Consider the following 12,765-nt stretch of genomic DNA (forward strand, 5'->3'; position numbering starts at 1 on the left):
AAAAAAAACCCCTGAAAGTAAGGGTTTTTGCCAAAGCAGAGTCAGAGTCGACTTGGTGGAATAAACTGGAAACAGACCTTGGAGGACCTTCTGGCTGGTGCAGGCTGGGCAAGAAAGGTCCCACGGGCAGAAGCATCCCTCCCTGTGAAGGCGAATACAGTGGTGGGGCTCGGTGGCCCCTGGGCAGTGTGAAGTTCTGCTGCCTGGGGTGTGCAGGAAATCTGAATATTCCTGCTGGAAATCAAAGTGAAATTCTTATCCTCAGGACCTTGGGGCCGGGTCCCGACCTTCTAGACTTGGCCTGAGCCTCAGGCCTGCCCCTTCCCTGGCCCTTCTTCTGTTTCTTCCTCTTCTCTCCATGAGGTGGAAAGCAGGAGGCAGGACTTCTGAGAACTGAGGGGGGCTGAGGTCTCAGGTGATGAGGGAGAAGCCTCTGTGTTCAAGGAGTGCAACTTTCGGTAGTGGGAAAATGCTTCCCTTCTTCCCTCAGTGACAGATCCCTCAGTGTGTTTTACACTAAGAGAGAGCTCGCTCACTCTCTCTCACTCTCTCACCTTCCTCCTCTCACCCCCTTTTTGATCAGCAAAATCATATCTAATCACCATCCTACACCATCCCAAGACTACCTCATTCCCAGAGAACTTTCAGCCTCTCCTTTCACACCCACAACTTTCTCTGGGCTCCACCAACTTGCCCCAAGTTGCTCTGACACCACCAGCAACTTCCTTCTTCTAGTAAGTCCCTGCGGGGCATGATCCTGTCTGTCTTGGCGTACAGGACCACTGCCATGCCCTCCTGAGGCCTGTCAGAAGTAAGTAGACCTAGTTATTGTATTAAATTAGGTTTCATGGGCTGCCAGAAAGAACTTTAATTCCCTCCCTGAATCTGTAGGAAAACTATTCACATGACTACAACTTACACTCTGGAACATGAGTCCAGTTGACTCGTGCCAAAAAAGGCTGTGCTCTCACAAGTCGGGGGCCTTCCCTGGCTTTATCCCTATGTTACCAGCTGGCTACATCTATTTGTGAAATTTCTGAACTGTCTAAAAGAAGATGATCCAGGCAAATAAATGATCTTGGGGAATTTCGTCCAGATATTCACAATGTAACTGCCTTGTAAACCCAAGAACTTGTAGAGATGCATGGAATATACTAGAACTTTTCCTCAACATTCACATGTACTGACACTAAGTACATGTGAAGAGGAAATTCAAAACTGTATCAATTAGCAACCCGATTCAAAATATGGATTAAAAAGAAAATATTCATTGGAAACTAGGTCCACAATAGCACCCCAGCTACTGTCTTCCTATGAATATCATCCCAACACAGTGGAGGGTAGAGGACAGGAAACAGAAAGGCATACGGTTCCCAGATGCTTGCAATGTTTCTGTACAGGCATGTTTGCTAATAAACCTGAGGATACAAATATGCAGGTATTATACAAAATATGCTGTGATTCGAACCTGGCTGAGCACTTGGGAGACAGAGCCATCGTGTGTCCCAACAGTGTTACCAGCGGGCACATCCCAAGACCTGTGGATTGAAACCTAGAAACTTCTTAGCAAGGCCGGGCACAGTGGCTCATGCCTGTAATCCCAGTACTTTGGGAGGCCGATGTGGGCGGATCACTTGAGGTCAGGACTTTGAGACCAGCATGGCCAATATGGTGAAACCCTCTCTCTACTAAAAATACGAAAATTAGCTGGGCGTGGTGGCAGGCACCTGTAATCCCAGCTACTCAGGAGGCTGAGGCAGGAGAATCGCTTGAACCTGGGAGGCAGAAATTGCAGTGAGCCAAAATCATGCCACTGCACTCCATGCTAGGCAACAAGAGCAAGACTCCATCTTAAAAAAAAAAAAAAGACGAAACTTCTTAGCAAAAGGAAAGATCTCTTCCTTCGGCCTCTGCATTGTAGGTGTCATGGGTGCTTGCTTATACAGGAGGCTTTTTTTTTCTTTTTTGAGATGGAGTCTCGCTCTGTTGCCCAGGCTGGAGTACAGTGGCACCATCTCAGTTCACTGCAACCTCTACCTCCCGGGTTCAAGCGATTCTCCTGCCTCAGCCTCTGGAACTACAGGCATGCGCCACCAAGCCCAGCTAATTGTTGTATTTTTGTAGAGATGGGATTTCACCACGTTGGCTAGGCTGATCTCAAACTCCTGACCTCAGGTGATCCTATGAAGGAGGCATTATTATTTCCCTGTAGCAAGTAGGGAAACTGAGGCTTGAAGAGGTAAAGTGATTTTCCTAAGCTCACATGGTTACATGAAACCAGATTTCAAATCCAGCTCTTCTGTGACCTCCTGGGTCCTTTCTCTTGACTGCCCTTCCACCTAGCCCTACCCCCCACCATTGCTGGGCCCTTTGAACATTCTTTATGTGGAAGACATTTTCCTATAAACAAAAAATTATTGAATTTCAAATAATTATTGAAAGATTTTGCATCTTTCAGCAGATGAAGCACCAATGGTTTTATTAAGGAAGAAGCAGCCAAACCTGAGGAGATTTACAGTCAGCCCAGAATCGCACAGCCCGAGAGCATCTGAGGACAGAAGCAGACAGAAACTGCAGTGGCCCGCAAAGGTGCCAGCTCCCAGGGGAACAGGTAAGGACCCGGGGCTCCCACACTTTTGTCCTTGGAGAGGAGGACTGACTTTTGTTGTTACCCAGTGAATTCTTTATGGTTTTCAGATACTTGTACTTTTAAGTAAATGAGGGGCATGTGCCTTAAAATGAAACAGCTTTAAAAGCAAATTGTATGATCCTAGGGTTTGGGGGTTTTTTTCCTCCAGGAGAGGCTGGTGGGAAAAGGGGAAGGTGGGGTGGGGAGGGTATCTTTTTCTCTCCCATAACTCCAGGAGTGTGACCGGTTTTGAGTGGACACCAGCTGTACAGCTCTCCAGAGGGCATTTGGGTAGTGAATGGCATGTGGGTGGTGGACGGCGTCTGGGTGGTGGACGGCGTCTGGGTGGTGGATGGCGTCTGGGTGGTGGATGGCGTCTGGGTGGTGGAGGGCGTTTGGGTGGTGGAGGGCAGGGGTTGAGGAAGGCAGAGAAGCGGATCTGCAGCTCTAGGGCATGTCCCACCTCGCGATTGTTCCCACTTAGTTCCTGGGATGGGGAGTATGTGTGTCTGTGGGTGACAGGCTGCTCACCTCCCACAGAGATCTTCTCCCCTCTGACCCAGATCACTGAACTCAGCAAGATCACAATGTGTGAGAAATACACAACATTGGAACGAATCTATGCTTTATTCCCAAACACTGGTTTGGTGTATCACCCCCTTGGAACTCATGGAAAGCAACACCTCACAGTCAACCTGGCCATGGACCCATTCTTTCTCCTAGAAAACCACTGAGCATCACATTATGTCATGACCAATGAACACAGTTGCCTTTTTTTTTTTTTTGTATTATTTTTTATTGTATTTGTTTATTTTGAGGCAGAGTCTCCCTCTGTTACCCAGGCTGGAGTGCAGTGGCACCATCTCGACTCACTGCAACCTCCACCTCCCTTGTTCAAGCGATTCTTCTGCCTCAGCCTCCCGAGTAGCTGGAATTATAGACATGTGCCACCACGCCCGGCTAATATATATATATATTTTTTTTTTTTTTTGTATTTTTAGTGGAGACGAGGTTTCTCTATGTTGGTCAGGCTGGTCTCAAACTCCCGACCTCAGGTGATCCGCCCGCCTCGGCCTCCCAAAGTGCAGGGATTACAGGCATGAGTCACTGCACCCAGCAAAAACTATCTCTTGATAAGAGAACCTTGGGTTATAAATTCAAATTCCTTCAGGGAGCAGGTGGATATAGGAGGACAGATGCGTAACGGGTTATGGAGCCTGTGGTAAGCTACAATATACATGTTCCACCTAAAGGTAATAAACTCATTGTTCAAATACTGAGCCATGGCCAGGTGTGATGGGTCATGCCTATAATCCCAGCACTTTGGGAGGCCAAGGTGGGAGGATTGCTTGAAGCCAGATGTTCGAGACCAGCCTGGGCAACAAAGCAAGACTCCATCTCTAGAAAAAAGATTTAAAATTAGCCAGGTGTGGTGGCATGTACCTGTAGTCCCAGCTACTCAGGAGGCTGAGGCAGGAGGATCGTTTGAACCTACAACTGTACTCCAGCCTGGGTGACAGAGCAAGACCCTCTTTCTTTTTTTTTTTTTTTTATTATACTTTAAGTTCTAGGGTACATGTGCATGACGTTTATATCATGTATAACTCCCCAATGCAATCCCTCCCTCCTCCCCCCTCCCCATGATAGGCCCCAGTGTGTGATGTTCCCCTTCCCGAGTCCAAGTGATCTCATTGTTCAGTTCCCTCCTATGAGTGAGAACATGCGGTGTTTGGTTTTCTCTTCTTGTGATAGTTTGCTAAGAATGATGGTTTCCAGCTGCATCCATGTCCCTACAAAGGATGCAAACTCATCCTTTTTTATGGCTGCATAGTATTCCATGGTGTATATGTGCCACATTTTCTTAATCCAGTCTGTCACAGATGGACATTTGGGTTGATTCCAAGTCTTTGCTATTGTGAATAGTGCCGCAATAAACATACGTGTGCATGTGTCTTTGTAGTAGAGTAATTTATAATCCTTTGGGTATATACCCAGTAGTGGGATGGCTGGGTCATATGGTACATCTAGTTCTAGATCCTTGAGGAATCGCCATACTGTTTTCCATAATGGTTGAACTAGTTTACAATCCCACCAACAGTGTAAAAGTGTTCCTATTTCTCCACATCCTCTCCAACACCTGTTGTTTCCTGACTTCTTAATGATTGCCATTCTAACTGGTGTGAGATGGTATCTCATTGTGGTTTTGATTTGCATTTCTCTGATGGCGAGTGATGATGAGCATTTTTTCATGTGTCTGTTGGCTGTATGGATGTCTTCTTTAAATGTTAGACCTAATACCATAAAAACCCTAGAAGAAAATCTAGGTAGTACCATTCAGGACATAGGCATGGGCAAGGACTTCATGTCTAAAACACCAAAAGCAACGGCAGCAAAAGCAAAAATTGACACATGGGATCTAATTAAACTAAAGAGCTTTTGCACAGCTAAAGAAACTACCATCAGAGTGAACAGGCAACCTACAGAATGGGAAAAAATTTTTGCAACCTACTCATCTGACAAAGGGCTAATATCCAGAATCTACAAAGAACTCAAACAAATATACAAGAAAAAAACAAACAACCCCATCAAAAAGTGGGGAAAGGATATGAAAAGACCCTCTTTCTAAAATAAATAAAAAAGAAAGAAGAAAAGAAGCTGAGCCAAAGCACAACTGCAGGATGAAAACAGCCCTGGGGTCTTGAGTATGCAACCTACCCCTGAATTCCAGAACAATAGCAATGATCATCCGAGTTTTGGATTATGGGGGATTTTTATTTTCTTCTTTATCCTCTTCAGTAGTTTCCAAATTTTCTCCAATGATCATAAACCACTTTTATAACCAGAGCGAACGAAGTTAAAAGTGTATGGCTCTTGGAATGTAGGAAACTATTGGTCAAGCACACCAAGAAGTCGAGACCAAAAGCATAGTCTCAGGGCAGACAGATGCTTGTTCTGGTTTCATTCTGTTGCCTTAGAACTCCTGGAGATGGCAAGCACTTCACTCACAGCTGGAGCCCAGGGCCTCAGAGAAGCGTTTGCAGCATCTGCAGGGCCTGGTCTATGAATAGCACATCCCTGGCATACCAATGTGCCTGTCTATTCCCAGCCCTAGAGCTCCTGAAATCTGCTCTCTATTTGATAGACATAAAAAAATAGGGTTAAAATAGCATAAATTGAGAATGGCACAGTCTGCCACCTTTAGGGGACACACACACACACACACACACACACACACACACACAGCAGAGAAGCTCTGATTGAATTTTTAAAGAGGAAGACCATTGTGGTGACAAGGCAAGGGTGAAGATGCTCCCCTGCCTGTTTCAGGAACCTGCAGGAGCCGCAGCACCGCACATACCCTAGGACTTCTCCTGCCCCTCAGGCCAGCATCATCCCATGACAACTCGATGGCCTCTATGAGATGAGCTTAATGGCTCCTGTTGAGCTTCCAGTTTCTGTTTTTCAAAAGCGGCCCTTGCTGATTCCTTTGCCCATTAGGTGTTTTCCCTCACGGAGGTGGGTCATGTGTGTTCAGGGAATGACCGGAAGGTTCCGGTTCCAGCACTGTGAGCTCATCTCTGAAGCCCTCTACCAAATTCAAAACAAAAAGTCACCAGCCAGAGCCTGAACTGCCAACTCCTCTAGATCCCTTTTCTATTTTATTGATTTATGTACTTATGTATTTATTTATTTTTGAGATGGAGTCTCACTCTATTGCTCAGGCTGGAGTGCAATGGTACGATCCGGGCTCACTGCAACCTCTGCCTCCCGGGTTCAAGCAATTCTCCTGTCTCAGCCTCCCAAATAGCTGGGATTACAGGTGCCCACCACCGCGCCCGGCTAATTTTTGTAGTTTTAGTAGAGACAGGGTTTCACCATGTTGTCCAAGCTGGTCTTGAACTCCTGACCTTAAGAGATCTGCCCACCTCGGCCTTTCAAAGTGCTGGGATTACAGGCGTGAGCCACCACCCCTAGCCCCCTTTTCTATTTTAAAAAATGATCAGGAAAATTCAGTTGCTTACGTAGAAGCATTTGTTCCCCAAAATGGGGGTCGGCCCAGTCTGGGATGGCCTCGCCACCAGCTCCAGTGCTGTAGTTCCACAGCCAGATGCTCAAAGCATCCTTGAATTGCTGCTGCATCTCTAACTAGGGTTTATAAAACCCAGGAGGGGCCTGAGAGGAGAGCTTAGCTGATTTCAAGAAGAGCTGATGAGTCAAGATTCATACTGCGTTGCTGAGTGTCCCAAGCAGTTAACAATAAAAGAAGCTGCCCGAGTGCTAGGACATTAGAGACTCACACTGGTGCCCCCTGTGAGCAGCCTCAATTAAAGTGAGCCAGCATTGACTTGGCCCTTGGCGGTGCCCGATGCTCTGAGGATTTGCATTTCACCAGCCCGAGCTGTTATCAACACAGACCTTCCAGGGCCCATGGAGTCCCGTCCACGCTATAGGGTGAACCGCTTTAGAAATGGAATGATAAAAAGAGCAGCATCTCATCAGATCCCACACAATAGCAGAGAGGAGAACAAAGCTGGGGGGAGGCCGATGTCAGGAGGGAATAAAGGTAAGTGGCATCAGAGAAGTACTGTCAGTTTCCTTTTCACATGGAGAGGGTAAAAGACCCTCAACAGCACACACACACCATGACGAATTCAATGGATTTTCATTTTCACAAGGAAATTGGAAGGCCAGGCAGTTTTTTAAGGGCTAACAGGGTAGTGGTTAAGAACACAAACCCTAGTATCGAGCAGGCATGGGTTCAAATGTTCATTCCATCACTTACTAGAAATAGGATCTTGGGCTAGTTATGTGACTGCTCTAAGCCTTAGTACCCTCAGTTTTAATGTTGTATGATTGTGTTACCTATTTCACAGGGTTGTGAGGCTTAAGTGTGTGTGTGTGTGTGAGAGAGAGAGAGAGAGACAGTTAGCATGGTTCTGGCCAGTTTAGTGATTCCGTGTAGGAATTTATAGTAGGGATTCTAGGGTAGCTAGAAGTTACATAATTGACCTGGGGCTAGTGACAAAGAGAAGATATGATTTCATGAGAGATTTATAATTTTTATTTTCACTAAATAGTAAACATGACCAAAATCCCCAGTGTGCCCGAGTGCCAGCTCCTATAGACTTCCTCCTGATCTGCCAAGACATATTGTACTTCTCTTAAGTTCTTGTAAAGCTGCGTGGGAAGCCAGGTGTCATAAATGTACACTGAATGAATTTGGATGGGAAAGGACTGGTGGTGGTTGTAGAAGTCATTCCCAGAGTGCTGGTTTTCCCTTTCACTACGTATGGAACAAAAGCCAGTATTTAGCATGAGGTTTGCCCATCGTCAGTCCTGACTGGCTGGGGTTGGGCCAGTCTTCTGGGACCTTCTGCTGAAAGAATCTGTATCCTCAGGGTCACCCCATTTCCCTAGGACCACAGGTGTACAAACGAGAATGTGGAGCAGTAAAATGAAGCCTGCTGGGCTCTGCTCCTCTTGTGCCTCCAGCCATTTTGACCATGCCTATTTTCTCCTCTCGGTCTTGTTTGTTGCATTTAAAGGGCAATTTTGCGCTTGGTACTAGAGGCCTTTCATCCATGCGCCCTTTTACTGGAATAATAAATGTGTCTTTTCTCAATGCAGATCAAGTAGTTCAACAAGGAGACCTGATGTGTAACACTAAGCTGAAGAAGCCAACTCGAGAGAGAAGAAACTTGGTCCCATCGTCACAGCCAGTGATTGAGAACCCCCCAGATAGACCCAAAAAAGGAGAGCCGAGTGCTCCTTCCCAGAGTGAGCTGCATCCAGCCCTGCCCCAGGCCTTCCAAGGAACCAATAGTCCTCAAGTATTGAGTGAGTTCTTGGGGCCACCACTCACACCCACCACCGTAGGAGGGCCAAGAAGGGCATCATTTAGGTTCCGAGATGAAGACTTTTATTCCATTTTGTCATTGAACAGTGGAAGAGAAAGCGATGACACTGAAGAGGAAACCCAGGTTAAAGAATGTCTGTGGGTTGGTATGCACTCACCCCGTTCTCCTTCCCATCACAAAAGAAGTAGATTTGGAGGGATGTCAACCCCTCAGGCCAAAAATACAATTTTTGAAGAAAATGCTGAAAATTGCAGAGGTCATTCTTCAAGAAGAAGTGAGCCCAGACATGGCTCATTGAGAATAAGCAATGCAATGGAGCCAGCAACAGAGTGGCCTTCTGCTGGGCAAAAGTTGTCCCAAGACTCCAGGCTGCCTGATAGGGAATCTGCTAAAGAGAAGGACAGAGGTGGCAGTGAAAATGCGAAAAAGGGCCCCCTTTCATGGGATACCAAATACGAGCCCAGACAAGAGGATAGTGTCAATGCTGAAAATGCATGGAGTGATTGTATTTCTATGGAGCATAGGCCTGGCACCCATGATTCTGAAGGATACTGGCAAGACTATTTAAGCAGTTCTCAAAATTCTCCTGACTACTTTCTTTCTGGCAGACCAATATCTCCAGGATCATCAGTGAATTCATCCTATAACTCTGCTGTATCATTCATGCATTCTGCTCTGAGAGATGATATTCCAGTAGACTTGTCAATGTCATCGACTTCAATTCACAGCTCAGACTCAGAGGGAAACTCAAGGTTTCATGTTCGCCGACCACTGTCTCCCATTAGAAATAGGAATCCATCTGCCAGTGCCGAAAACCACAATTATTTCCCAGTAAACAGTGCACACGAATTTGCTGTCAGGGAAGCAGAAGATATTACTTTAACAAGTCAACCTCAGGGGGCTCCATTATATACAGATCTCTTACTAAATCCACGGGGCAGTTTGTCCTTAGTGGATTCTTCCAATTCCTCTCCATCAAGAATAAACTCAGAAGGCTATTTTCGTGTGTCTGAGTCCCTGCAAGAAAATATACCATTTACTTTCTTTGCAGTGTCTGATTTCCCAAATCAAAATGAGAATGGGAACAGGATGGCAGCCTCTGGTTTCACAGATGAAAAGGAAACCAGTAAGATAAAGGCAGACCCTGAGAAACTCAAGAAATTGCAAGAAAGGTGAGGACTTTTCATAATTATATATTTTTTCCACTTTCCCAAGGCCGAAATTAGCACTGCTTTCATTAGAGAGCCATGGGAATTTTAAGTCATAAATGGGTCCTTTGTTGACATTTTAGTGGTTGCTTATCTTGAGAAAATTGTCTCTGTTTGGTTGCTCTTAAAAACATATTTATAAAGAAAATCTGGTGTTCCTGATCAGTTTCTTCCATATTCCCGAAGTGTTTTTTTCCTTGAATACCACACCTTCAAGGTAGGTTTGCTGGGTATAAGGATCTCCGACTGCTTCACAGGGCTTGTTCTTCTCTCCAGCAATGAAGAACCAAGATTTTTTAGGAAAAGGTTGCTATCTCCCTAGAGAATGAACCATTCAGCACTTGAAGTTCGCAGCTCTCCCTTATGGGACTTACCCCAAATCCAACCAACAGTTCTAGAATTCGAAACTTGCGAACTAAAAGACCATTCATAGTTACCATAGTTACCCCGGTTCTCTGAAGGGCCACACTGGGGTAACCGCTGCTTGTATTTTATGTGCTCTTTCTCATGCATGAGAGAGAAATAAGATCTTTTTGAATTGCCCTTTTCTTTGATCTTTCCTTTTTTGTGAGATGACGTGGGGATATTTCACAGCTATGAAATGTGATACTTTGTAAAGCCATCATTAAACACCATGTCAGGATTCTACCATTTCATTTATGATAGGTGTTTACCATGCTCTGATCTTGGCTTACTGATCTGGAAATTGATTCTTGGAATCTGAGCCTTCTTTGTGTATATTAGCATGACTCACGTGGGCCGTGAATTAGAAATGTAAAAACCGGAGGGAAATGGAACATAGAATGCATACATATTCCTATTAATAAATGTCATTTATCCAACTCCAGTAATGAAGTAACTTTCTAGTTAGCAGTACCTTTTCTTTTCTACATTAAGCTACCAGAAGACCAACCCATGGTTAAGGGGCCAGAGATCTTACACCCACCAATCGTCACCTCCCCAGAAATATAGCTTCAGACCTACTTGTCAGAAGTCTAAATTTCTACCATCCCAAAGTGATGCCCTTGAGCTAAAAATAATTTCTTTGAAAATGCATTCACTTCCAGGCACAGTCTTGCATTAAACAGCTATTATTCATGTACCTATTAATAGTTTATCCAGACACTCTCTTTTTTCTGTATATAATAAACTTTATGCTTTTCCTATTATTTCAAATTTGTTCCTTTTGGGAAATATTAAAAATGCAGACTGAAAAGAAAAATCACCTGTAACCCTATCATCCAAAGATAAACAATTAAAAATATTGTTTCTAGTCTTTTATCTGCATATAAATGTAATTTTTAGTATCTGTTCATATTGTTTTATAATATGCCTTATTTTAATATTTAATCCTATTTCTCAATCACACTTTTAAAACATTTTCCCTCAGTTAGCTATCTTAATACATATATTTTAATGCATAACATAGGTACACTTCAGAGAATTTTTGAAACACACACATCACACACAAACCCAGACATCCCTGTGCCCACCGTCCAGCTAACAAACAAAACATTCCTCACACACTGGAGCCCTCCTGAGCCCCTCACACACCCTATCTTCTCATCATGCCACCTTCAGCTCCCCACACCCACCCTGACCATTCCTGTATTGCGTTTATCATCCTTTTGCGTTTTGTTGTGTTGTGTTTTGGGGTTTTTTGCTTTGAGCTTTTACCATATGTTTAGATGTTTTTTGTTTTTTTTCTTGAGACAGAGTCTGACTCTGTCTCCCAGGCTGGAGTGCAGTGGCGTGATCTAGACTCACTGCAACCTCCACCTCTCCGGTTCAAGCAATTCTCATGCCTCAGCCTCCCATGTAGCTGGGATTACAGGTGCGCACCACCACGCTCAGCTAATTTTTGTATTTTTAAGTAGAGGCAGGGTTTCACCATGTTGGCCAGGCTGGTCTCAAACTCTTGATCTCAAGCAGTCCACCCTCCTTGGCCTCCCAAAGTCCTGGATTACAGGCATGAGCCACTGTGCCCAGCCAGTTTTTCTAAACAATATGTTGTATATATTTATGAACTTGAGGAAGTGTTTGACTCTGTAGAAGTAGAATCTCTATTCTTCTGTGATTTGCTTTTTCCTCTTACATCCTTAGTGAGATGCATCCTTATTGATATATTTGGCTTTAGTTTATTCTTTTCACACTACAAAGTATTCTGTCATATGGATATACCACAATTTAGCCATTCTGTCAGTGGACATTCGGGTCCTTTATTGTTTTCTGCAAATGATGCTGCATGAACCTTCTTCTTTTTTTTTTTTTTTGAGACAAGAGTCTCGCTCTGTTGCCCAGGCTGGAGTGCAATGGCATGATCTCTGCTCACTGCAAGCTCCACCTCCCGGGTTCACGCCATTCTCCTGCCTCACCCTCCCGAGTAGCTGGGACTACAGGTGTCTCCTGCCATGCCTGGATAATTTTTTTTTTGTATTTTTAGTAGAGATGGGGTTTCATCGTGTTAGCCAGGATGGTCTCAATCTCCTGACCTCATGATCCGCCCGCCTCGGCCTCCCAAAGTGCTGGGATTACAGGCTTGAGCCACCGCGCCCGGCCTGCATGAACATTCTTGTAAATGTCTCCTGGCTCATGTGGAGGAGTTCTCTGGGATCTTGCCTAGGAGTGGAAGAGCTGGGCTGGTGGGCTGGTGGGCTCGTGGTGAACACATTTTCCACTCTACTAAATAATGCCAATTTAGTGTCAAACCAGTCATGTCTAATGTTATATACATCCTTGACAACATTCGTATTGATTGGCTTTTCAAATTTGCCAGTCTGATGGGAATAAAATGATATTGTAGCTTTAGTTTGCATTTTCATTTTCACGACTTAATGAAGTTAGGCATTTTATATGCTCTTTTAAATATTAAATGACCATTTGTGTTTTCCATTCTGTGAAATATTAATGTCTTTATTTTTTTATAGAGATGGGGTCTCACTATGTTGCCCAGGCTGGTCTCAAACTTTTGGCCTCAAGCAATCTTCCCACCTCAGCATCCCAAAGTGCTGGGATTACAAGCGTGAGCCACTTTGCCTAGCCAAATATCTATGTCTTTTGCTCATTTTTC

General features: G+C 44.6%; 1 protein-coding gene across 9 annotated transcripts in view; it reads left to right on the top strand.

Annotated features, from left to right (window-relative positions):
* The window catches only part of MARCHF10 (membrane associated ring-CH-type finger 10), a 120,200-nt gene that overhangs the window by 74,407 nt on the left and 33,028 nt on the right, over positions 1-12,765 (top strand). For 7 of the 9 annotated variants that reach the window (XM_033184073.1, XM_033184066.1, XM_033184068.1 and 4 more), the window contains 2 exons: positions 2,459-2,611; positions 8,258-9,659. In XM_033184073.1, coding sequence (XP_033039964.1) covers positions 2,459-2,611; positions 8,258-9,659 — 1,555 coding nt within the window. The remainder of the gene's footprint in view (positions 1-2,458; positions 2,612-8,257; positions 9,660-12,765) is intronic. The other 2 variants (XM_033184074.1, XM_033184071.1) reach the window with 1 other exon arrangement.

The sequence above is a fragment of the Trachypithecus francoisi genome, unplaced genomic scaffold, assembly GCF_009764315.1.
Source record: "Trachypithecus francoisi isolate TF-2019V2 unplaced genomic scaffold, Tfra_2.0 Lachesis_group20, whole genome shotgun sequence".
Classification (NCBI taxonomy): domain Eukaryota; kingdom Metazoa; phylum Chordata; class Mammalia; order Primates; family Cercopithecidae; genus Trachypithecus; species Trachypithecus francoisi.